The 26,891-nt window shown below is 40.6% G+C and overlaps 1 protein-coding gene across 2 annotated transcripts in view; it reads left to right on the top strand.

Moving 5' to 3' along the window:
- Window positions 1–25,445, top strand: part of strip2 (striatin interacting protein 2) — a 33,585-nt gene extending 8,140 nt beyond the window's left edge. Inside the window, exons 3-22 of one of the 2 annotated variants that reach the window (XM_083906903.1) lie at window positions 2,819–2,893; window positions 5,819–5,953; window positions 7,066–7,186; window positions 8,736–8,804; window positions 9,531–9,637; window positions 9,731–9,858; window positions 10,926–11,114; window positions 11,879–11,929; window positions 13,581–13,813; window positions 15,333–15,398; window positions 15,481–15,544; window positions 16,413–16,484; window positions 16,594–16,668; window positions 16,929–17,026; window positions 17,269–17,395; window positions 18,916–19,016; window positions 19,182–19,248; window positions 19,338–19,442; window positions 20,293–20,497; window positions 22,801–25,445. In XM_083906903.1, coding sequence (XP_083763029.1) covers window positions 2,819–2,893; window positions 5,819–5,953; window positions 7,066–7,186; window positions 8,736–8,804; window positions 9,531–9,637; window positions 9,731–9,858; window positions 10,926–11,114; window positions 11,879–11,929; window positions 13,581–13,813; window positions 15,333–15,398; window positions 15,481–15,544; window positions 16,413–16,484; window positions 16,594–16,668; window positions 16,929–17,026; window positions 17,269–17,395; window positions 18,916–19,016; window positions 19,182–19,248; window positions 19,338–19,442; window positions 20,293–20,497; window positions 22,801–23,051 — 2,339 coding nt within the window. In that variant the 3' untranslated portion in view covers window positions 23,052–25,445. The remainder of the gene's footprint in view (window positions 1–2,818; window positions 2,894–5,818; window positions 5,954–7,065; window positions 7,187–8,735; window positions 8,805–9,530; window positions 9,638–9,730; window positions 9,859–10,925; window positions 11,115–11,878; window positions 11,930–13,580; window positions 13,814–15,332; window positions 15,399–15,480; window positions 15,545–16,412; window positions 16,485–16,593; window positions 16,669–16,928; window positions 17,027–17,268; window positions 17,396–18,915; window positions 19,017–19,181; window positions 19,249–19,337; window positions 19,443–20,292; window positions 20,498–22,800) is intronic. The other variant, XM_083906904.1, reaches the window with a different exon arrangement.
- The last annotated feature ends 1,446 nt before the right edge of the window (window positions 25,446–26,891 follow it).

Consider the following 26,891-nt stretch of genomic DNA (forward strand, 5'->3'; position numbering starts at 1 on the left):
ATGAAGTATCTTTTTTTTTACAAGAAAAATAAGTGCAATTTCAACAATATTATGCATTTACACACAAGGTCAAGATCAAGAAGGCACAAAACATTTAGTTACAGGTATCTGGAACTGACAAATATAGTTTTTCACATTATGAGCAGACTGTAATCTTATTGACCTCCGCCGAGGGGGTATATATTGTTTGTTTGTCTGTCTGTTAGCAACATAACTCGAAAAGTCACGGACGGATTTGGATGAAATTTTCAGGAAATGTCACGCAATGGGACCAGGAACAGGTGACTCAATTTTGGCCGCGATCCGTAGACGATATACTATTTTTATGGCTATTTTGTAGGCACTGAGCTACCTCGGCGGAGGTCTGCGCTCTCCGAGTGCTTTTCTAGTTTACAACATAGAGAACAAAGTGCATAAAAACGTGGATGGTGGCATCTCTTAACGTAGCTTTCTCCGACATTATCCCGCAATATATATTATCCCTCTTCCCTCATTAATATGAGCAGCGCCACCGCGAGGAGACGTGAAGTAAGGACGCCTTTACTTTAGATCACCTTCATTTATGAAGTAAAAAATATCAATATTTGCCCTGGCGTACCAATTGTCGTATTGCACAAGGAAGGACAAAGGACTTTACTTTGACCTGCCCCTACTTTCTCATGGATTTTCCTTTAAACTACAAACTTAATGTACAAAATTGACGTCATGTTCTATTGAAAAACACTTGAAATTAGCGGTTGTGACCATTAACTGCTCAGGAAAATGTTTACTGATGATTACTCATAGACTTCCATTTAAATAACCAGTGGAGCAACTGTTACATTTGTCCTTCCAGAACAATTTTTTTGACTGCTCACTTCGTGCAACTCTCTAATTGTTTTTCATAAAACGCTCAAAAGGCAGAGAACAAAACGTTCCCGTCCTCGACATGTTTTTCAGACACACAGGACACATTGAATGACTAATGTTATGAGTAATCGTAAACACTGCGATTATGAATTCAGAACCCCCTGGTGACTCCCGCGTCTGCGTGTTGGGTAACATGTTCTGTGACTTGAGGCCAGGGTTCATAAATGCCAAGAGATGCATAAATAAATGACAGAAGGGCACAAGTGTGTAGCCTTTTTTTAAATTATTATTTAGTTCAGAGGCAACAGATGTGCAAAGAGAAAACATTAAATAATGGCATTGGTTTAAAGTAAAATATAAAGCGATTGTCTCTCTGGGAGATTTGCCAAGTGTTGGCACACACAGACGGACATTGCAGCGACTCATGTGAATCATGGAATGGCGATGGATTTAAACGTGCGGCAACGTGAGGAAATGGTGGACAGACACTCAGTTTTAGTTGGTTTTTAGGTCCTCTTTTCATTTCAATTCTATTAAACCTTCTCTTAAAAGGGACATATTATGCAAAATCAACTTTTTAATCATTTAAATCCATATTTGGGACTCTGGAGGAACTATCATTCGCCAAATTATGAAAAAAGATGACTCACTCATGTTTTTGTGGTCCTCCTCAGTCTAAGTACAGGAGAGGAAACACGCAATGTTGACTTCCGCGCTCCGTCCGTCTCGCGGAGCTCTGCTTTGTCCATAAAACACGCGAGAGTGCTGGCGATATACGAAAATCGGAAGTCCGCGAAAAGTTCTATTCTTGGCTCCACAGTGCAGCACAGAGTCCTACACAAACTTCCAGCCCCAGAGGATTTATCTGTCAAGTGGATACATGTTATATATGACGGCAATGTGCCTGCTAGAGCCTGCAAATGATCACTTTTCCAAATGCTAACTGCTCTTAGCTCCCAGTAGCCTCTGTGGCGCATTTCCTTTCCTTTATGTTTCGTTTTACTTTTTTTTAAGGTGGACCTAGAGAAATGTTATTAAACAGAGGTCTGAACAGGGCTGTTTTGGCAGGGTGATTGAACTGCTGTGATGCTTCATCCTTATGATATTTTGACCAAAGCATGTCACAGACATGTTCATTAGGACACCAGGGAACTAGGTTAACTTGGATAAGTAGGGTATAATATGTACCCTTTAACTATTCAGTTCTCTTAACTTCTTTTTTTATTCTGCATTTATGTAAATCTGTGTTACTGTTACTTCCTCATTTCCCACTCATAATAAATAACTCGTGAAACGCACTCAACATGCGCGTAAAGTCACAAAAGTGTGGAAGTGCCCGTAGATATCTCCAGTTGCAGTTGTCATAGTCAAACATGGCTGTTCTAGTCTTTCCTGTTCTGTCATTTTTGTGGTCGGGAGTTATTTATTGACCTCCGCCAGGAGGTATGTTTTTGCCGGAGTTTGTCTGTCTGTCTGTCTGTTAGCAACATAACTCATAAGTCGCAATGGGACCAGGAACAAGTGATTCAAATGTGGGTGTGATCCGTAGAAGCTATCACTATTTTTCTCGCTATTTTGTGGGGGGGCTGAGCTCCCTCGGTGGAGGTCTGCGCTCTCCGAGTGCTTTTCTAGTTTTTCATTTAACTGATCGTGGAAAGTAAAATAAAACTACCAAGTGAGAGACAAAGCATGTCAATGTACCTGAGTGAGACAACACAAGACAGACGAGAACTAAACACTGTAAGTGTATGATAGTGTGATAGTGTTTATTTGCTTTAAAAATGGTTTTTTCTTCTTGTTCTTTTGGCATTGTGCCTCTCTAATGTAACCTATGACCTTCTTTCCTTTCTTTAAAGGATGCAACAATGTTACATTACCAAATAAAAGGAGACATTTAAAAGATTTCCAATGATTAACCTATCATCATACCTGTAATGTTGTTTTCTGTTTCTAAATGTGTTTCATATAGAGCTCTACAGTTACACAGAGGAGCCGGAGTTTGCCCTCAACAGAGACTACTTTGAAGAGGACTTCAGGAGTCATGGTACTGTCTCACTGTCTCTGTGTGTGTCTGCATGTGTGTGTTCCCTCCCTCTCTGTAGTGTAAACACAACAAAAACGGTGACACACACACACTCACACTGCTCTGCTGCACCTTATCAAACACTGAGAAGTCCACAGTCGTGACTCTTTATCTCAGGAACCTTGACAGCTCCTCCACCAGCGTGACCTCTGCCGACTGCGTCTCTCTCTTTGTGCGGCGCCTCTTTGGTTACTGGCTCCGGTTTGCCGCCTGATAACAGACGCTTAAGTGAAACCTTGAAGGTTAACTGGACGACAAAATGTTCCCGTACAAGAATGTGTTTTTCTTTCTCGACACAATACACACGATAGAGTAATGAAATAACAACATCACAAACGGACTAAATCGCACAATGTTTCTGTGCATTTTTAAATCGTTGCAGCTTTAATCTTGTGTCAGTTTTTATTTTAAGCCGACTGATGCGCGGTGACACATCAAAGCTCTGCTCTTTTAATCTCTTCTCAGATACAGATTCATTTTTTCCCAAGTTTTCCAAGAACAAAGCTGCTTTTCCAACACATACTTTATCATTCATATATAATTCTCAAATTAAATCAAGCTTTAGTACAGTGTTTCTTTACTGGTTTATAAATAATCTCTCCATATTTTTAGGCTATGTCCAGAAATATGGAATATATCTGGATGTAACTCGATATAAAGCTGGACACAGGCTGTTCTTTTGAGCTCAGGAAACTTTTGTTATTTTTAGAGCTTTGTGCTTCTCGCAGGACAGTGATGTATCTTGTAAAAAACTGTTATACGAAATGCAGTTGTTGGCTTTCGTTTTAGATCATATCTTCTTGGGCTTTTTAATGTTTAATAACGAATATTTGCAAGTGTCAGAAACATAAAAATTGCTATAGAATAAAAAATAGAATAAATAGATATAGATTTGATAACAAATAATTGAGTTTTCTTATCATTTTATGTCTATTCCATGTATTTTTAATCAATAATGTATCATAAATATCATAATATTTTACTATATGCCTCAATATCAGCATGGCAACAGCCTTTAAAACCAGGAAAAGACTTCATAGATGTCATATCATGATACAAAATCAACGACTATCTTGTCTTACGTCATGATATTGATATAATATAGATTAGAATATAGAATCTTAGTGATGCAGCACGATTATAATTTAGTACGTTTTTCTCAGAAATGAAGAACCGGGATGGTGTCGGAGAAAAACGCAAAGATCATTGACTAAAAAAAGAAGGTTCAGATGTTTGTGACGCACACAAACACACACTTACACACACATCTTTCCTTATGGACCAGATGAGTGCTGTCCTCCATTATCAGACACCTCCTCTCCAAACCGAGTGACGATGAATACCAGGATTAGCCTGAAGCTGCAGCTGCTGTTTTACAGAGATAGAGCTGCAGCTTTCATTAGTGTGTCCATGTTTATGTTTATGTTTGTGTGTGTGTGTGTGTGCATGTTGTCAAGCAGTTGGTTTTCCTGATTGACTCGTGTTCTCTCTCTTCTCTGTGAGTGTGAGCTGTACGGCGTATATCACGGTCCACAGTGACAGTTTTCCCGTTAAGGTCTGTCAGCACTGTCTGTAAAGCAGGCACTCGCATAAATTACAGTGATTACCGTCACCACACCTCTAATTAAAGATCCGGGGAAGGTGTATGTGTGTTTGTATGTTTTGAAAGCGTGTTTCTGTGCCGAGTCGAGTCAGAATCGGAGTACACGATCCCCGCTCTACTGAAGCCATTTAGTTGTATGATATTTGTTTTTGTTGTAGAATGATCTGTTCCCTTTTTTGTGTGTGTGTCTTTTGTCACATATGTAAGAATGTGGCCAAAAAAACGTTACTCCACTCAAATTCAAAGGACCAAGGTCTTTAAGGTTTTCATTTTCGCCACCATTGTAGCTCAGACTTAACTGGCAACCCGTGGTTGCTCAGCATGATTTCAAAACATAAATGTGATTTGCAGTCGGCAAAATATTTTTTAATGCAAATATTTTGGCTGTACTGTTGTTGTTGGTGAGTTCAGTTTGTTATATGAATATTATTCCTGAGTCTCTGTGACATATTAGTAGGATTTTACGGCCAGTTGCTTTAGATTTATTATATAAGGCACCTTTAAATCTTTATTAACAAATTATTGCAACAACAAACACAAATACAAGCAAGCAAACACTTTTATTCATCTAAAGACTTACAAAATGAATAGAAAATATAGTCAAGACATTTACAAGATTAGAAATAATGATTTTTATTCAAAATAAGAACCAGCAAAACTGTTTTCAGCTGTGCTAACATCATTGCACAAGGGTTTTCTAATCATCCAATAGCCATTAGAACACTGGAAATGGGCCTCTATACACCTATGTACATATCGCATTAAAAACCAGACGTTTGCAGCTAGAATAGTCGTTTACCACATTAACACTGAATAGAGTGTATTTATGATTCATTTGATGTTATATTCATTGAACACTTTCCTTAAAAAAATAAGGACATTTCTAAGTGACCCCAGACTTTTGAACGGTAGTGTATGGTTTTAGGTTTTTAAAATAGGTTGTGTGATTCCAAGTTCTCTCTAGTTTATTGGCGTCTCTGTGGCTACAGACTCTGGTAATTGCTGTTCTGTATCCCGCAACGACTAAAGCTGATGCAGTGAGCCGGAACATAATGTGAAAGCTAATGACAGACGCATCAAAGCAGGATTATCATCATTTAGTTAAACATACTTTATCCCTTGTTACTGAGTGTAGTGAGAGTGGTGAAAAAATACATGTTTCTTTGTTGGTCGTTGAGAATGAAAACATGAATACACGCAACACAGCGTAAACTCGGGATCATTTGGAGTGCAGGTGTAACAAAGAGTGAGTGGTAACCCCGATGACTGTGTTCTCTCTGCAGCTCGAGGTAGGAGGTGGATCGAGTTGTCGCTGGAGGAACAGAGGGCGTACGTGATGAGGCTGCTGGACGCATTGGAGGTGACGGACCGAGACAGAAGGCTAAAGGTGGCCAGGGCCATTCTGTACCTGGCTCAGGGTATGAAGACTTTTTCTTTTTCTCCACAGCACACAAACACACACTCGTAGAGTCTCCTCAGAGAGTGTAAAGCACAGCTGTTATTTTATCAACAGCGGCTCTTTTTGAATTTATGAGCCATGATGGCGAGCGTGGCCTGAATAGAGCCAGAACTAAATTGAATTCAGGCTTAGTCGGTTTCTTCACCTGTGACATGGAGAAAAAAATCCATTCATGAAAAATATCCGTGCACCGTGAGCAGTTAAAGATACAATGTGAGATATTTCTGCGCTCCACAGAAATCTGTATTTGGAGTCAAGGTAATGAACTGCTTCATTCCAGTGCAAACATCTAATAACTAGTCGTTAGCCAGTGTGTTGACCTTTGTGTTTATAGTTTGTTGTGGGTCTTGGTCACGGAAAATCACAGCTACTCACTGCAGTGCCGTTTGCTGCTCTTTGAGCCACTGAAGCTCTTCCCATAAAGCGTGAGCGTTTCGGCAGCAGAACAACAAATTCTCATGAACACCATGCTACTAACTAAGTATTGTGTCATTATTTTGACCGTGACATTTCCAAAAAATTCAATCCAGATCCGTCTGCGACTTTTCGAGTTAGGTTGCTAAAAGACAGACAGACAGACAAACTCCGGCGAAAACAAATAAATACAAACAAATAAATCATACAAACGTGTGACCTGATAGACCTCAGAACAAACAATAAAATACTGTAGAAAATATAAAAACAACACCAATAAACAGGTCATACAATAAAACTATGAAAAAGATAACGACCTAAGTCTCATACTGGGTCGAAAGCCAAAGAGTAAAAATGGGTTTTAAGACGCGTTTTAAAAGTGGACGGTGAAGGGGCGTGTCTAACATGCTGTGGAAGATTGATAACGTGCCCAGAACTACTTTTTATATCGATAAAAGCTTGTAAAAGTCACTTGAAATGCATAGTACAACAGACCTCATGTCTAATGTACTTGATTCAGCTCATTTTACAAAGTATAAGAGCGCACATCTTCTTTTATAACTATGTTGTTATCGTTAAAACTCCCATAATTTGATACAGAGAACATAATGCATCATGGTATTTATTCTTCATCTTCTCTCTTCATCTTTTTCACAGGAGTGTTTGATGAGTGTGACACCGAGGTGGACGTGCTCCACTGGTCCAGACACAACGTCTTTCTTCTCTACAACATGGGCATCTTCACGGCGCTGCTGGAGCTGCTCAGCATGGAGATCGAGTGAGTAGGACTCTTGTTAGAATTAGAACATTTTTTTATTAATAATAGACGAGAAAAACGGCCAGATACGTTATTTTTGAAACATATTTAATGTTGTATTTACTGTCACTACAGACTTACTGCTGCCTATAGAGCTCCAAACATCACGTGACTCGGTTTGTTTACGCTGCCATGTTGGCAGGATAATGTTGGCTGGCACCAGTGCTGGTTTCAAGCTGCCAGACTTCGCTGTGCAATTTGAATCCAAGGAGAACGATAAATATATCACAGAACTTGACTTGACTCACTATATCTTACCCTTTACTATGTCGGCACTTTGTACAAGTATGTAAACAGGCAGCGCGGACATTAATCTAGATGTCAACTTTCTGATAAACCTTTCCTTTCCGTTGGATTCTGTACCTGATATGAAGTGATCACTGCACAAGGAATCAGCTGCCTGCAGTAGGTTGTCATCATTCCATCCTCTTGTGTTCACTATGAGCGCATTTTATGGCAGTGATTCAACCTCGCTGTCTCTCGGGATCTATGGTATAAATAAGTGTTCTGGCCATTTCGCTTGTCTCCCACTGTTTTAGTGTTACTATCCATCATCTCTACTATGTATGAAAAGAGCCAGCACAGAGACAAGGTGCCTGACGTATTACCTCGTATATATTGTGCATCTCTGAGTCAGAACACAGTGGTGCAGTTTCGGTTCCCACTTTTGCATGATATGAAGGTGCGACATCAGCCACCAGAGCTCTATATTTCATGTTTTTTAGTAGATGGGACAGATTTTCATATTCTGTCTTTACTTTATTTCCACTAAGAACAATTAAGAAAGAGAGAGGGCTGCAATAAAGTGAAGTAAATATGCTCTCAGGACTTTCTGTTTGGCAGCAGATTTCATGTAGAAGTAGACGAATATGATCACGATATGATGTTTAATGTAACTGCAAGGTCATTCATTCAAACCCTGAAAGAGTTGCACTCCAGGATATTTGGCCTGTTCTGAAGTCATGTTACATCATGCAAATTTCTGTGAGATCCCAAATCTCTTGACTGGATCGTCTAGTCTGCATTTTCTCAGGATTAAAACGGTGAAAATCGGTGAATTTGTCGCGTCTGTAAATCAAGTCACGTTTGAAAATCCTCTAGTGTGGGGACAGGCTTCAGTTTTTCCCCTCACATTTCCCGAGCTGATTGTTGTTCAGCAATCCCTCTCTCTGTTGCCTCCCAAATCCTTCATCTTCCATTTCAAAGCTCAAACGAGACGAGAGGACGTTTGTGATGTTGGAAACGCGCAGAGAGAGCAACTTAAAATGCTGGAACACACGCTGCCTTTGATCCACAAGCCAAAGCGTCCAAATCCAAATCTTTGTTGTTACATAAGCTGCTCATAGACACCATGGCACAGTCTGCCCACTGTGTCACACACAGAATCATCTTACTAGACAGTCCGATCTGTATTTTCTCACATTTTCTGTTTTTGATTGTGTTAATGTCATTTTTTTAAAAACAAAAACAATTAAGATGTGATTTTTTTTTTTTCTCTGTGTGTGAGTAGTAACAGCCAGGCGTGCAGCAGTGCAGTAAGGAAACCTGCCATTTCTCTTGCAGACAGCACAGAGCTCAGGTGAGCCATACAAACACATCACTCACAGTCTACTTTACCTCCCTCTATGCTTTTATTTTTTTTCATTTTTTATTGTTTCATTTCCTGTCTCATGTCTTCACCTTTTGTCGACATATAAACCCCAAATGTGCGACATCTAATTATAGTCTTTGTCGCTCGCTCTTTCTCGCGTTCGTTTTCAGTCTTTCTTCCACTTCATGGAATTGATTTTTAAACAAAATAGTCAACACAAACACAAACACACACGCCATCTGTGTCTTTCCTCAGATGAAAAATTACAAATCATCGAAGGCCACAGGACACATTTTTTTCCACTCAATTTACTGCTAGAAAATTGAAAAAACATCTCAATTGCTTTGGAAAAATCGACACGTTGGCTTCATAATACATGTACAGGTTCATAATTCGGTAATTGTGCGTGGATGTTGTAATACCTGGCAGAGATCAGGAAACGTTTTTGTTGGCACAAACGGATTGCTTTATAAATAAGGTACTTACAATTCATTTTTATTCACCATCTCCTCCATTATTATTTTGTTATTTACTGTCTATCCTGCTGAGGGTCGCGGGGGGGAAGCTGGAGCTAATCCCAGCTGACACAAATTCTTCTGTTATGCTGTTTTTTTGGTTGGTGCAGAGAGTTCCCTTACCACTTTAATGCCTCACACACTCACACACGAGAAACATGCTCATGTTGCATTCATGTGACTTTTCATGTGTTTGCAGAGTGTTACTAAGCATCATGTACCTCATGGTGGAGACTATTCGAGTTCAAACAGAGGATGACAGACCTGAGTGGACCGCAGCCAGAGAGGCCTTCAAGAACGAGTTAGGTGTGTGTGTTTTTTAGTATCTTGGATGAAGGGGTATTAATTCATTCATATTCACACACAAAAAAACCCTGGCTTTGATCTCTGTCTCTTCAGGTTCACCTCTGTACAACGGCGAGCCCTTTGCTTTGCTCCTCTTCACCATGGTCACCAAGTTCTGCAGCATGAATGCGCCACACTTCCCCATGAAGAAAGTGCTCCTGTTGCTCTGGAAGACATTACTGGTTAGTGCATCACAAACAATCATATAGATCAACAACTGATAGATTGAACAACTGATGAGACTAATTTACTGGCTTATTAATATATAATTATTCCACATACATGAAAAGAGGCAAACATGTTGGTCCTTATGTGCAAGAAACCTGTGTACATTTAACACTCTTAATGAAGTAGAGGCTCATGTTTTCACTGTCACATTTTTACTAAGTTATATTCTATCGCTACTCTAGGTACACAACAGTAGGTTACAGCAGAAAACTTTAAAATCTTAAAGGAGCTTCCGTCAAAACTGCGGAGAGATGATGGATACAACTTAGATTTTAGTTTTATATGAAGAAAAATATGATGCATGCATTATCATATATTGCTTTACATCTCTCAGCCTCTTGTTTGTGCACTGATGCACTGAACATAAACCAGTGTTGTTTTGTAACGAAGTACAAATACTTTGTTACTGTACTTAAGTAGAATTTTCACATATCTGTACTTTATTCTGACAACTTTTACTTTTACTCCACTACATTTCCTAAATAAAATGTGTACTTTTACTCCGATACATTTCCCATAACCATGTACGTTACTACAAAATAAAAGTTGAGTTGGTGACGTAATGCTCTTTTGTTGTCGCTAGTTGTTTTTAGCAGTACCAGCTGTTAGCCACTCAGCCATTAGCCACTCAGCCGTTAGCCACACAGCCACTCAGCTGTTAGCCTCAGGTAACGGCTCCAAGTGGATTTAAAACACGGAAGCAGCTCGTTGTTTACCATGTCTGACACCGAGGTTCTGGTCTCCAGGTTTCTGTTGTACAATCCAGATGCTAGGTTACAGCTATCAGTTGTTTCAGCTCTCCAACCAATACTTTTACTTTTACTTCTACTACTTAAGTACATTTTATATCAGAAAATTACTTTTGATACTTAAGTACAGTACATGTCAGGTCCCTTAAATCTTTTACTCAAGTAATATTCTAAAAGGTGACTTTAACTTCTACCAAAGTCATTTTCTGGTAAGATACTTTCAAGTACTTTATGCAAGACTGACATTGAACTGTACACTTCCCTCTCTGCAGTTCACCTTGGGTGGATTCGAGGAGCTCCAGGAGATGAAGGTTCGAGGCCGGGAGCGTCTGAATCTGCCTCCGCTGCCAGAGAACAGCATCAAGGTGGTCCGAGCCATGAGAGCAGCGTCACCTCCGGCCTCAGCCATGGAGCTCATCGAGCAGCAGCAGCAGCAGAAGAGGGGTCGCCGTAGCCGTCGGGTACAGCTCCCCTCCTCATCCCTCTTCTTCTTCTCCTCTGTCTTACACACACAAAAACGCAAACTTTGAAGACTCTTTCATACAAAAATGCTGGTGTTTTTGTCACACCTGTGTATGAAATGAGCACAAAATAGTGCCGGAAACAAACCAAGTTTGGGGGGGGGAGACACATTGAAGGTCAGTTAATGAAATAAATAGAGATGATAAAGGGCTTTGCATTGCTGCCACAATTAAAGTAGACAAAGAAAAATGACTGTGTTCATCCGAATCTGCATGCATTAGGGAGTCATTTGACATTGAAGTGAATTCTGATTTAAACCTGTGAGTAAATGGGTTTTTTGACCAGTGGGACACCACATATTAATTGAATTGCAAACAATATGAAGCCAAAGAAATGAATCGGGGATTTGAACAAAGTACCTTTAACTCGACAGTGTGACTGAACTATAATTACTAACATGTTTTTGCTATTACTAACCAACCAAGACTAATTTTTCCTTAATTTGCCTTTTTTTTAATCATTCAACAGCTTCACCTGTTTCTGGTAAAGTGGATTTATCACATTCTGTAACTCATTGCTGGGTCAGGTTTTCCAGTTGCGCCGTACAGTCATCAGTCCCCTGGGAATTCCAGCCCCTTGTTCCTCATAGAGAATGGACAGACTCTTTCTCTTCTTCCTTTCTCCCTCTCTGTCTCTTTCTGTCTCTTTCTGTCTTTAACTGTCTTGTGATGTCTCATTGCCCCTCTTCCTTGTGTCCCCACAGAGTGCCTTTGTTGATAGCTTGGAAGGAGACAGTCCCTTTTCCAAGAAGCAGGTCTTTACCCACAAGTTCCTCTCTTTTCCTTCTGCATCGAGCTGGACTATTTTTGCACTCCCCTCCTTCCTCCCTTCCCTCTCTCCCCCTTTTCTCTTCCCCTTGCATTTGTTTCCCCTTCATCCTCATTTTTCCTGTCATTTGATCTCATCCAAACCTGTTGGTATACTCGGACACTTACCCTCTTTGACTTCAGATGTTTTATACTCTTGCATGCGGGTTGAAATCTGATCTGAAACGGATCAATTACTCAAAGTTTAATGCTCTTTGAGTGATGTTGGTGCAGCCTCGCTCTCTGCCCAGTGCTTCACTTAATTTGCTTCATCTACATATTTTTCTCCTCCACTCCCATTGACACGTTCCATTTCATCTCCATCCTCCTTACACCCTTCACTCCCCCTTCACTTTCCTATTTACTCTCCTCATCACATCCTTTCCCTCACCCTATTTCTTCCCCCTCTCTCCTCTTCCTCCTCCTCCACTGTGGTCACTGCTCAGTTCAGGGCTGTGGGGTCTGAAAGACAGGGCTGGCTTGCTGACTATTGTCAAGCGACTATCTACAGTCGTAGCATTCCCTCCCCCCGATGTAGTTTTCATCGCATCGCTGCTGCGTTTGGCCTCAAATGTCACCTTGCACCGTCTCTGACTCCGGACTAGGGGTCAATGTCCTGCAAATGCATTCATGGAGGAGGTGAACTGAGATCCTAATGAACTCTATCTTTACTCTTTAGCGGATGTTGTATTTGGGGTTTTTTGTTTTTTCCACTTGACCTCTCTCTTAAATGGATGTCATTGAAAGCAGCTGTCCCCTGACCCTGATGAAAACAACACGAGCTTGAACTCCTCATGTAGCAAGAGAATGGCTTCTCCATAGAGAATGGCTCACAACACACTTTCTCCTCCTCCTCCTCTTTCTCCCTCCTCTCCACCATACACTCACTCTACTCCTCACTTAGTCCAGCCACCACTGTTGCACCATACATCAACTGCACTAGCTTCACTAACGTCCAGAACGCTGACTCATGCCTGATGCTTGCACTATTGTCACACTCATTCATTAGAGAATGTGTTTGGATTTTTGATACCGTGTGTATGTATGTGTGTGAACTGGGATTAAGACTCTAAAGTCGTGGGCCTTGCTTGCATTTTGTTGCCTGTATCATTTGAAAAAAAAAAGGTGCGGTGAGTTAATTCAGTCACGTTTGCTTGCAGTTGATGTGAAAACATGTACGATGAATGTGGCATTGACTTGAACCGCCTTTTCAGGATTGATTTAATTTATTTATTGGTTTACTGAAACAAGGACAATGTACATTGATAAACATCTCTGTAAATGTGCCATAGCCACAAGGCTATATTTTCATCTGCAGTCCCTGGACAGATGTAACCGTAAGCCTAAATGTAAGCCTAAAATTGAAATTACAAAACCATTCAACGTTATAGTATGGAAGTATGCAGAACAATAGTAAAATAGACAGAAGTCCTGTAATATTTGGTTCAAAAAGTATGTTTTAAATTGTATTCTGGGTTTTATACTTTTATAGGTTGTCAGGTTAAACCATCACTGATGGTGAATTGAAAATAAAGTAAACATTTATTTACAGAATCTCATTGTAATCCTACGTTTTCTTTCTCTCTCTCTCTCTTCCAGCCGCTGGTCAAACAGGACAGCCTGGACACGTACAACGAGCGGGATCCTTTCAAGAACGACGACGCCCGGGACGAGGACGAGGACCCAGAGGACACGGACAGCGGGATCGAGGGTGAGGTGGACCCTCTGGACCGCGACGTCATCATCCAGCCGCCGCCGCCTCCGCCTCCTCTGAGACCTCCAACAGAGAGGGTCAACTTCCCTAAGGGCCTCCCCTGGGCCCCTAAAGTCAGGTTAATCTCTCAGCTTTCAATAGCACTTTTAGGGTCTGAAATAAAAATTGGTAAAATACTGATTTTAGAAAGTTAAAACATTGTTTTTTTTCCCTTTTATTACAGTTTATTATGTTTCCTTGCCTCTTCTAGAATTTGGAACATTCGAGAATATTTTTAGGACAGTGTTTCCCAATCCTGGTCCTCTGGGACCCTGGTCCTCTGGGACCCCGGTCCTGTCCATGTTTTAGATGTTTTTCCATACTCAAACCTCATTGATTTCTTTAACTTACCATCATTATTATTATTTATTAATCCATTTTTATATATATATATATATATATATATATATATATATATATATATATATATATATATGTATATATATGTATTGTTTTTTAGAATAAAACAAGAACATAAGATAAGCAGATAATCGGGGAAAAAAAAGTTTGAATGTTTCCTTACTTCTGGATAAAAACACAGATGATTGAGCATTACTACATGACACCATCAAGATATTAACTCCTTGTTATGGATTTGAAAGCTACCATCGCTCATATATTGGCATTACAATCTGTTAATGTGAACGCATTCTATTAAACTAATACCATCAATAATTGTTTTAGCTGCTAAAATTATCCCTGGCATGGAGCACTTAGCTTTTATTCCACTGGATAAAACCTTCTGGTTTACGTTTGGCCACCTGCCACTTTGACCAGCACATTAGGCAAAAAAACTTCCCACGTACAATCAGGATTTAACACCATTATTTGCTGGCAGCTCGTGTCAGAATCCCATCCTGATTATGAGTATTTATGACTAAATATAAGACACAATCTCACCTCATCCAAGCAATATGCTCTCCATCTGTGTTTTTACACACAGTGGGCAGTGTGAGTGTTTTTACACAAAATCCAAGAGAGGACATTTTGTACTATTTATCATGCCTTCATTACTGACTGATTTCTATATTTGGAGAGATGACACAGGCCCTGAAACGTTTGTACAAAAACAGCATCAGCACATTGAGCGGCCGTAGAACGTCCATGAAAAGTGGATGTGGTCTCCTGGTTTACCGGTTTTTCACCTTGTCACCATGTCTCACTTGATTTATAACATCAGTAAACAGTTTCCTGAGGATTTAATCTCAATCATTTAGAGGAACACAAATGATTATAAAGCATGGCACTTATGAGTGGATGTGAACTTCCTGGCCAAATCGCGAATCTCAGGGATTCAGAGTGGTTGAGTCACGACCAGTTACCACTTGAGCATGACTGATAGTATTTGAGAAAGCTAATGTGTGATAGGTCTCAAATCTGACTGCAGCCTGTGTGTGTGTGTGTGTGTGTGTGTGTGTGTGTGTGTGTGTGTGTGTGTGTGTGTGTGTGTGTGTGTGTGTGTGTGTGTGTGTGTGTGTGTGTGTGTGTGTGTGTGTGTGTGTGTGTGTGTGTGTGTGTGTGTGTGTGTGTGTGTGTGTGTGTGTGTGTGTGTGTGTGTGTGTGTGTGTGTGTGTGTGTGTGTGTGTGTGTGTTCACAGGGAGAAAGACATCGAGCACTTCCTGGAAACCAGTAGAAACAAGTTCATCGGCTTCACGTTGGGAAAGTGGGTATTTCATCTGAGACATTGAAATGTCCTTATTAGTTTTAATTCATTTTTCATGCGTAACTTCTCTTTGTTTCTGTAGTGACACAGAGACCTTGGTGGGTTTACCCAGACCCATCCATGAGAGTGTGAAGACACTGAAACAGGTGAAATTGCTAATTATGTTAAGTCTCATTTTCTCTACTCATTTCAGTACTAGAGCACAGGCTCCCATTTCCAAATGTACGTACAGTAGCCCTTCTTTTTTGTGTTTTGGCCCAGTGAAGTCTCCTAATCAATACACCGTAGCTGCTGAATCCCTCCGACATTGACATCCCATTTAAAAATCCATTCATTCTGTTAAAACAGACAGAGAAGTGGACTCAAACAGAGGAATATCTGACTGCCTGTCAGTCAGCAAAGCTAATTAAATTGGGGTAGTTCATGCAGGACACGTCTATACAAAAGTTCATGATGGTCTCTACAAAAGATGGTCAATTTAAACAAAACCCCCTGTTTCATTTCTTGCTACACCAATGCTTCTTCGGGCTGTAACGGTTCACCAAACCCCATGATTGGGTTCGAACTCTTTTTTTAAACCTCGTTTTTTAAAAACATACTGAAAAACCTTTTGGAAAACTTCCAGAAAAAATGTCGAACCGATAGTCTGATTGATTTCAAACTTGACAGGTGTCTTGCTACACACTAAGAAATCAAAGTACAGGACTGTATCTAAAAAGGTACAAATGCTTTGTCGCTCTGGTTGTACCCTATCAGGATACAAGCACTTTACCCTTTTCAGAGTGTACCAATCAGTACGTTTTTGTACCAGGACATAAAGGTACATTTTTGTCACTAGGGGTGCAGAATTTTTTCTTCAAAGACAAAGCTTCATCCCTTCACCCCTGCCTGTTCTGCTTCGCGGCGCCATCAGCACCAAATCGAACTGTATTACTATGTGTTGCAATTCAATTACAATGTAATGTGAGTTTTCCTGACTGAACAATTTTATGTTCTGTTGTTTTTCTTTACCAGCACAAATATGTCTCCATAAGTGAAGTCCAGGTCAAGAAGGAGGAGGAGCTTCAACAGTGTCCGCTGACCCTGGTCAGTAAAACCAAGTTTCAGACACTCAGATGAGTCTCTCATGTGAGCTGATCTAAACCTTAAAAAACACATTCACACCACATTCAATCATGTAAACTGTGTTGTAAAGGGAGAGGAGGAGGTGGAGGAGACTCCGACAGAGATGATGTACCTGGGCATGCTTCCTAACCTTTCCCAGTATGTGGTGAGTATATCATAACATACTGTAGGTCTATTTCTATTGCTCTTTATTTAGTATATTAATGTGTTGTTGTCCATGAAAGTTGTCCCTTTTCCTGAATTTCTCTTTTAAAAGATGGGGAATATTTTGTGTGTTTTATTTTGTGTGTTTTACAAATTCAATATTTTGAGGAGCTTTGTGGAGAATTTAGGGAAGATATGTCAATAATCCATATATAGAAATTGTAATCTGTGTAATGCTTTGCATTGTTCTTCTGTGACAAGATTGCCCTTCTGAAGCTGCTGCTGGCTGCAGCTCCCACCTCCAAAGCCAAAACTGACTCTATCAACATCCTGGCTGATGTGCTGCCGGAGGAGATGCCGTAAGGCTGTTTTTGCTACACGTTGACTGATATTTTATGTCATATTTTGTTTTTTCTGGGGCCAATGCCAAGCTGTAGAAATCAGAGAGCCAATTTTACAGGCCAATTTTTTCCCCTGACACTTCTGTAAAGCAAAGTCAAACTCATTTAATTCTTGGAAAGCGTGTTGACAGATGTTAACCAGTTCTATGGATACACACTCGAAGGTCACACAGTTTATTTTTGTGTTGTTTTGCCTCCAGTATCACAGTCCTTCAGAGCATGAAGCTGGGAATCGACGTGAACCGACACAAGGAGATCATCGTCAAGGCCATTTCTGCTCTGCTGCTGCTGCTCCTCAAGCACCTCAAACTCAACCATATCTATCAGGTAACACACACACAGATACCTGCTGTCCTCCCTCCTACTTAAACAACCATCTCTCCATCATCTCCCTGCTTCCCCCTGCAGTACACTCACACACACACACACACACATAGAGATATCCATTCACCTCCCCCAGTGTGACCTACACTATTCTCCACCTGATTATTTCATCAAGCGCGCCAGTCCTCCCCCACCTTTGGACCTCCGACTCTGCACCACCTCACAGCTGAAGCTGTGTTCGTTTCACTGGAGGCAGAAAACAAAGATTGATGGAGACCAAAAATAAAATCTGCAATTTTTTCATTAGGTTTTTGGCACAATTACAAGTATTTTGTTTGATTTCTGCTTTGATGCAGCAGGATGGGGATATGTATTCTCTTCCTTCCTCCTCTGTGTTTGAATTGGTTGCTCCTCACAGTTGCAGTGGCAGCGCCCTCTGCTGGCAAAGCTGTGGTGAGCTGGGCAAATTGATTAATTCTTTTACATAATTTAACACTGCATTATGAGAACAGATTGTGAGGGAGAATCATTACACGCGGACAGTAAAGCTAAATATCGGACACCTGGGACGTCGTTAACTGACTGAAATCTGTCCTCGTGAGTTTCAGCTTCAGAATTGCTGTTGGTTTTTAATCTGAGGGATTAATACAGCTGCCACAGTTAAAATGGAAATCCTCCGCTTCTTGACCTTTTCCTCCCACACAGGAAACTCATTGACACAGGAATATTCTTTTTTTCTGTTCTATTCTTCTCAGCGATATGGAATTTCCATTCCACTTCAAAATCATCATGTTTCAGTCCATAATGTGTTTTTTTTAATCATCAGATTATTTATTGTGTCAGTACTGTACATTTTATCCAATGTCCCTGCTCCTGTGTGTTTTGAGTGTTTGCACCACAGCGTGCAAATAAAGGAAATTCTCATTCCTGGTTGAACGGGACGTAACAATATGAGAATTGTATTATGTTCTAAATGTTGAACAAACACTGATAAAGTGAGATAATTTCACCAAGATTTACATTTAAATAGATTTATTATATTAAAGTAGAATCAATATCCAAAACCTTAACAAAACACTGCAAAAATAAACATAAAAAAAGGTATAAAAATTGTACAAAATAAACAAATAAATAAGAACTGTACAATGTTAACGATCACAGTAAAACAAAACCTTGAATAAATAATTCAAATAACAATAAGAGGAGTTATTTTAGCCATTTTTAAAGTATAATTTATAGACAAATGCACAAAATTGTATTCTCACTGTCCCAATTATAGTTTTTAAATGGAAAGGTAACCAAATCTGAGCCACGCAGGAGTGAAAAAATTCAACGCAAAATCGCCTTTCTTTCCACATCTGGAGTCAAATAACATAATATTAGATGATTGCATATAGCTGTCACATGACTCTAGTTTTAAAGAGCAACTGTAAGACCGAAGCTGCAGGCCGTACAGCATCTCACCGAGGGCCGTAGTTTGGACACCCCTGGTCTAACTTTTCCAAATTTCTTTGTCTCCACAGTTTGAGATCGTCTCCCAGCACCTGGTGTTTGCCAACTGTATCCCACTCATCCTCAAGTTCTTCAACCAGAATATCATGTCCTATATCAGTGCCAAAAACAGGTAGGACGACTTCTTCTCCTGCACCATTGATGTCTCTGAATAACGTTGTTGATCTCACACAAATTAGTACAGAAATGAATGCTTTATCTGTTTCTGGGTACCCTCAACTAAAATTGTTCAACACAAGGTGACTAAGACATCTTTTATGTTGTGTTTTCACTGCAGCATCTGTGTGCTGGACTTCCCCCACTGTGTGGTCCATGAGATGCCTGAGCTGACGGCTGAGAGCTTGGTGAGTTAATAACTACAGCGCCGCAGGTCGAGCGGGAAGGCCCTTGTCCAAATGTTATCGCGACCTGACCTTTTTCCGCTTCCTTTCAGGAAGCAGGAGACAACAACCAATTCTGCTGGAGGAATCTGTTCTCGTGTATCAACCTGCTGAGAATCCTCAACAAGCTGACCAAGTGGAAACACTCCAGGACCATGGTGAGTGAAGCTGAAGGTCAGCAAAGGCCTCAGGACGTGATGATGTTCGATGTCCTATAAAGTTTTAAAGATAACAATAGGCAGAATCTCTCTGGAGATGAGATTCAAGACCAGACTGATCGTCTGTGTCCCATTGGCATTCAAATGCTAAACCCAGCAGCTTTGACTCATCACTAATAATATGGTTTCGTTTTATATGCACATTCTTCTGATGTTTGATTTAAAGTCATCTGTTTTGCTGTAGTTATTCATTCTCTTTGTAATAAGGCTGGGCCGCCAACTGACCGGAAAAAGACGCGTGTGACGTCCTGTTTACGAGACTCCCGATTGTTAAAAGGAGTCTCTAAAGTAACGCAGTTTTTCCGTTTTTCAGTTAGCGCCATTAGTGCGTCTCCAGTCGAACTGGAACGGTCTGTTTAAATTTCAACGAAAAGAGCAGCGCTACAAATAACCAGCGTACATCATGTACCGCGTATGTGTGCCTCTGTTTTGCCTCTTTAGAGACTCATTTTAACAATCGGGAGTCACGTAAACACGACGTCACACTCGTCTTTTTGCGGTCAGTCGTCATGGAAGCGCGTCACGCGCTAACGTTGACGCCGTTGCCCGGCACTCACTTTTTAATGTACATATTAATTCCAGCTTTGTCTGTCACACTCTGACTGTTAGAAGGTTATATTGTCAGTATTGTTACTCTGTAAGCAGCGTCTGCACTTTATGAAGCTCTGTCCTCACCGTGTTTTATGAAGCACCTCAGTTCAAGAGAATTGGTGTTTCGCTTCACTGTTTACCGACATGACAATAAACCTCCTACTAATACGACTCCTCTTTCTTCATATTCCCTCAATAGATGTTGGTGGTGTTCAAGTCTGCTCCCATCCTGAAGAGGGCTCTGAAGGTGAAGCAGGCCATGATGCAGCTCTACGTTCTCAAGCTGCTCAAGATTCAGACCAAGTACCTGGGTCGTCAGTGGAGGAAGAGCAACATGAAGACCATGTCGGCCATTTACCAAAAAGTCCGCCACAGGCTCAACGATGACTGGGCCTATGGAAACGGTAAAAACAACAAAACAAAAAAAACCTGATTCTTTAACTTCTGAAACAGTTCACTTTGAGTTGGAATGAGCTGGTAAATAACTGTTTTAAGAAATAATTATCGTACCAAAATGAGTAGTTGTAGTGCCAGTCTTCAACCTTTTTAGGGACTTTTTTGCATTATTATTATAATAGTAATTTATTGTTTAAATATCATGTTACTGGGCAAAGAACTATAGTTACGTTATTGTGTGTTACCGCAAGGTACTAGAAACACAGAGGCCTGCAACACTCTACAGTAGGGAAACATGTAAAACATGGACCAGGATTGTGAAACGCTGTACTAAATGTTCTATAATGTCCTAAAATAATGTTCCTTTCACGTTATTGGTGTTTTTTTTGTATTTTGTAATTACCACAGACAAGCAAGGAACCATATATAGTATCTTCATGGACCTTGATGGACCTTCAGTAACACTTAAAATGTTTAATTTAAAAAAGTATTTCATTGAGTGCCCTGTAAAGGGTTAAACCTACAAGTTGGCATTTGACATATTCAAGTATATACCCAAGTACACAATTTTAAATAGTTTATATATTAAACTAATGATATTTCGCTCAACCTTTTGTCAAATAGGTAAAGAAATGACTAAAAATAAGAAATCTTTGTGGTTTTCTGGCAGCGTAAAGAGTAAATGAAGGCCCCTGTGTTCATGTATTTTTTATTCCTTCCATCATGAGTGAGTTATTTAAACATGTCTTTGATAATCTGCAGTTTATAATCAGGTCACAGGGCGTTCGCCTTGAGCTCTAACTCGATTTAACCTCTCAGAATTTCATAAATGAAAGTTTTCATGGTGATAATTAGTCCCTGTAGTCCTCCGCTACACACACACTCAGACAGAGCTCAACACAGAATAACAGAACAAAGACGACTGCCTGATAATTTCAGGTTAATAATATGCTAACTGTATAATTCATGGTGGCTGTGCATGCATGTGTGTGTGTGTGTGTGTAACTATGTTGCCATAGCAACAAAGCAGGGTTGGGGCGGGGTCTCTTTTTCAGGGTCACAGAGCAAGTGATCTGTCACTGTGGGTGAGATAAGTAGAAGGCCTGTTATTTATTTATTTTATTTTAAGGTTTAGTGCATAACACGTTTGTTTGTATCGTAAGTAGGGCCTGAATAATTTTATATAAATATCCAATTGTGATTATTTTGATTGAAATTTACCAGTGATATGATGGGAGAGGGAATGGCCATTTTTACACAGTTATTCTCATTTACAATTGAATAACATATTTAAAATATTACATCACATTATGGAAATTTTTCCCACACAATCGCTAGCCAATCCCATCATCGTTTAGCTCAAACACTACTCAGCCCTAACGGAGCTCTCGCCAATGTTGTTCTCCTAGTTCCTGCTGATTTTTTTAGACATGGCACACATCACATCACATCATCAACAACACTTGCTCCGTCTTCAGCCATATCTCCGATAGCTGCCTCTAGCACCAAGTGTCAGACCTGCCTACCGTCAAGCCTTAACATGAAGCATATACAGTATTTCCTCCATAAAGCAACTAAAAGCAAACCGTTTTTATTTTAAAGCAGTCATACACTTATACAAACATACTAATCGGTAGTAGTAGACTCTGGAGGTCCTATCAGTCGGCAAAGTGTGAAAAAAGATGACTCACTCACTCTCATGTTTTTGTGGTCCTCCTCTAAACAGGAAATAAAACACGCAATGTTGACTTCCGCACTCACTGGGACGTCACTATGCTCTAAATTTGTGGAAATGTTGTCTCGCGGAGCTCCACCTTGTCTGTAAAACACGTGAGAGTGCTGGCGAGGGAAACGGTATCCAAAAACCGGAAGTCCGCAAGAAGTTCACAGTGCAGCACAGTTCTACACAAACTTTCAGCCTCAGAGGATTTAGCTGTCCAGTGTATACATGTTATATATGACGGCGATGTGCCTGCTAGAGCCTGCAAATGATCACTTTTCCAAATGCTAACTGCTGTTAGCTCCCAGTAGCCTCTGTGGCTGATGTCATTTCCTGTCCCTTATGTTCTGTTTTACTTTTTTTAATGTGGACCTAAAGAGATACTACTAAACAGATCGTTCTGAACAGGGCTGTTTTGTCAGGGTGATTGAACTGCTGTGGCGCTTCATCCTTATGGTATTTTGACCAAAGTATGTCACAGACATGTTCATTAGGACACCAGGAAACTAGTTTAACTTGGAGAAATAGGATATAATATGTCTACTTTAAGTGTGTTCAGGAATGAGTAAATGCTTTCCCCTCTCATCCCAGATATTGACGCACGGCCCTGGGACTTCCAGGCGGAGGAGTGCGCCCTGCGCGAGTGCATCGAGAAGTTCAACGGCCGCCGCTATGACAAGAACAAGAACGGCGAGTTCGCGCCCGTGGACAACTGCCTGCAGAGCGTGCTGGGCCAGCGCGTGGAGCTGCCCGAGGACTTCCACTACAGCTATGAGATGTGGCTGGAGAGGGAGGTGTTCTCGCAGCCCATCCAGTGGGAGGGGCTGCTGCAGAACCCGTGATGTAGGAGGAGATGGGGCAGAGAGGTTTGGAGGGAGTGAGGTGGAGGGGGGGGGGGGGGGTGCAAGCAGAGGAAAGGTAACACACATGAGCATGTCAGATTGGTTTAGGGCACGGTGTTGTTCGCCTCTCGGTCCATGCAGTGAAGAGAGGATACGGGAAAGAAGACGGAGTTCAGCACAATTAGATGCCACACATGCACAAACAGGTGCCTATGACAACTGTGTGCGTGACTGGTAAGAACAGAGGTAGCACTTAATAATAACAAAACACCTGATATCGCTGTAGCAGGAGGCTGTTGTGGCCATTTATTGCCCCCCCCCCCCCCATGTTACACAACAACAGAACAGTTTGTACTGTGTGCCCTTTATAAAACGTTGGTGCTGTTTTGACTTTGTTTTTCCGTTGATTTGTATGCGCGTGGGTTCAAAATCTTTTTTTTTTGTTTTGTTTTTTAAAGGAAAAGATGTACATTTTTTATAATTTTTGATCAGTTTATGCCTTTTTTAAGATCTCGTCACAGAGCCTACTGGGTTTGGAGTTTCTCAGTGATGGATTTGAAAGTTTTTCTTATGTATTTTCTAGAGGAAAGCAAAACCACAGGGTCTTTTTTGATAGTCCCAAATATAAACATTGGAGCTATTTCCTCCAACAAAAAAGGCACCAAAAAAAAAAAAAAGAAATATACCAGCTGTACGTGTGGTTTGTATGTAGATATGTAGGAGAAGTGGGCAGCGGGGCACAGAAACAAACAGAATCTTGCTTGAAGAAACTGCATTTTGCTGAAGCATGTTGTTACATTACTTTTAAAACGGAAAACTTACCTTGTAAACCTTGTCATTCCACAAAATATCAGGATTTTTGACTTAAAGAGAATCAAATGCATCCTCCAGGTTTCATTCAAGTCCACGTAGGGCTGAGCGAACTAGGAAAATATCGAATTAAAAATGTTTTTCGACCGATATTGCTATTGCAAATATGCAATATAATTTTTTCACCATCAAAACACTAACCAATCTCAGCTGACATAGAGTGATAAGCGGGCTACACCATCCACTCTCACACTCACCGTCAATTTAGAGTGTCCAATTTAGCCTTTATCCCCAAATCTGCATGTTTTTGAACTGTGGGAGGAAACCCACTCACACACAGGGAGAACATGCAAACTCCATGCACAAAGGAGTGCTAACCACCACACCTTTTTTCCAGCATGTATGAGTTAAATCTTTTTATTTGAAGAGGTCAGAGTAGCGAGTGTTGGTATAGGTTAATATTGACTCCCTGCTTCGGTCCACCGATTTACCCTCTATCAACTTGACAACAGCACAACACATTGTAAACCGCCTGGTGGAGGCCTTTGCTTCGCTTGCTTGAAAGAAAATCATGGTTGTAACAAAAAAAAAATGGTGTGTTTCATTTTGTTGTTACTTAACTTCCAACTTTGAGAGTGTTTCTACTGAAGAGCACAAACAAGCACAGAGGACAAAAAGCACCATCATCTCTTTTGTCGCGTCACTGATTCCGATTGTTATCGACTCACCTTCAGGTGTCAGGAGCTGTCGCGTATTAATTATCTTTGTACAGAACAATAATTTTGACTCTCAGTCTTCTTCTCTGTGGGGATGTGCATGTCCACCATTTTTGTTTGGAGCACCTGCGCACACTTTAATATTCGGAATGTCCGTTTCCAGTTCACAAGTCACAGTCTTCTGCAGTACAAAAGGTTTTATTTTTCAGGAAGGTGAAATATGTGAAAATATGATTATATATTCTCAGGTTTATGGAGATAATATATATTGCAACAGTTTTAAAAAGCTTCCTTCTCGTCATCTAGCTCACGACATAGTGGCGATGGCTACGCGTGCGTCGTCACATTCTTCGAATAATAAAACAACACCTCAAGCACTCAACGTCGACTGCAAAGGCTGCACATCGCCACTAAACACAATAACCTGTGCATTCATGTCGGTTGCATTTCAAGTGCAGGTGTATATATATTTTTTTTGTATCTTGTGCCAAATTTGAGTGCCATTTTCCTTGTTTTATTTAAATGTCGTTGCCTCTTTGGTCATATTTATTTTGTTTCGTTTTTTATGATTTGAATCGCCGCTTAAGGTTTGCAATACAGAAATGTTATTTTCTATCGGGGGAAAAATTGTACAATCAATCAATGTTTCCTTGTATCTGTTACAGTACCGGGAGTGTTTAGCATTGTTTGGGTGTTACTACAGTATATATGTGTTTTTGTCGTCGCACACATTAACATGTACCTATTTAGTGTATAGACAAAATACTCAGTGCTGACTTTGTTCAGGGGGTATGTGCAATCGCAGATCCATAGAGGCATTATGAAATAGAATGACAGATTTCAATATCAGAGTTGCTTATTAAACAATGTTAAAGAAATGTGGTTTGTTTGTGAAGGATTTTTTTAGTGGAGGAAGTTGTGCGGTGGGTGGGAGAGTACACACACACACACAAACATGCACAACGAAGGTCAAACTGACCACCCACTCACATCACATCACACACCTCCTCCGGCCAATGTTCCAACAGGGTACATCTGTCGCATGTGTGAATGTGAGCATATGTCCCCCTTGCGATGGGCTGGCAGTAAAACTGCAACAGGGGAAAAGAAGAAATGTTGGGGAATATCTGTAAGCAAGCAAACAAAAAGTATGCAATATAAAAAAAAAAACAGTTTATTTCAGATTTGTGTAGTTGTAATGTAGCTCAACTCTCACAAGCATTTAAAAAAGAAGGCCGTTTTTGAGCAAGAACATGGGTCTTTCTGTCTGCTCTCCACACAGTAAATGCATCACGTGACGAAGGAATTAATAAGTACAATCCAAGACATAAAAACGCTGTAGCATGGCTTCCCTAAGTGTGCTGCATCCTCAGGCCCAGAGCTGCTTTGCCGTGAAAATCTCCCATCCAAACCCGTCCATGTGAGTCGGTGTAAACGCCTTTTCCCTCCAACCTAGAAACACAATGTCAGCTAGGTCATCGCAAAACTTAAAAAACAACCGAAAACTAATATGCTAGGAAAAAATACATCAAATGTTGAACTAAGGCATTTATACTAACCCTGCAGCTGCACCAAGACAAGTATACACGTATAGAATATACGGGAATTATGTACTACTGGCAAGCAGTAGGTGCCCTTAATTTTCACCCCTGCCCTCCCAAATGTCTGTGCACACCACTGCTGACAGGAGCTATGTTGCTGCTCCTGTATTCAGGTAATTAAAGAGCCCTGAACTACATGTAAAAACATCACATAAAAACTCTGTTGAATACCTGTTGTGACAAAAGTGACCTTTGTAAGAAGAGCCATCTGGGAAGGTGTACGTCCCTGTGCCGTGGTACATGTTGTCACTGAATTCTCCTTCATAGCGAGCTCCAGAGGGATGCTGCAGGGTCCCTCTGCCACGCATCTGGTGTCGGTGGGTGACGAGCACAGAGAGTGACAGAGCATGACGTATGACTAAACCACAGAGGGAACACAACTCGCCCGCTGCTCTAATTACGTTTCACATCCACAAGCCATTTGCACGTGTTCATACCTTGTCCTCCTGCCACTCTCCTGTGTATATGATCCCGTTTGCTGAGGTGTGTTTACCAACACCTTTCCTCACCATTGCTCCAGACGCAGACCTGCCACTCCCCCCCTCTGTGGGAGAAGGAGAGGTTGTCACAGACTTTTTAAAATACACTAAAATATTATGATTCACTTCATCGGTTATCATTACTCACCGTATTTGTCACCGTTTGGAAAAATGTAGGACACATTTATCAGAGCTTCCACTGCAAACACACACAGTATTTCAAATTCAAGCATC

This window comes from Microchirus variegatus (genome assembly GCF_963457635.1).
Source record: "Microchirus variegatus genome assembly, chromosome: 20".
In the NCBI taxonomy this organism is placed as follows: Eukaryota; Metazoa; Chordata; class Actinopteri; order Pleuronectiformes; family Soleidae; genus Microchirus; species Microchirus variegatus.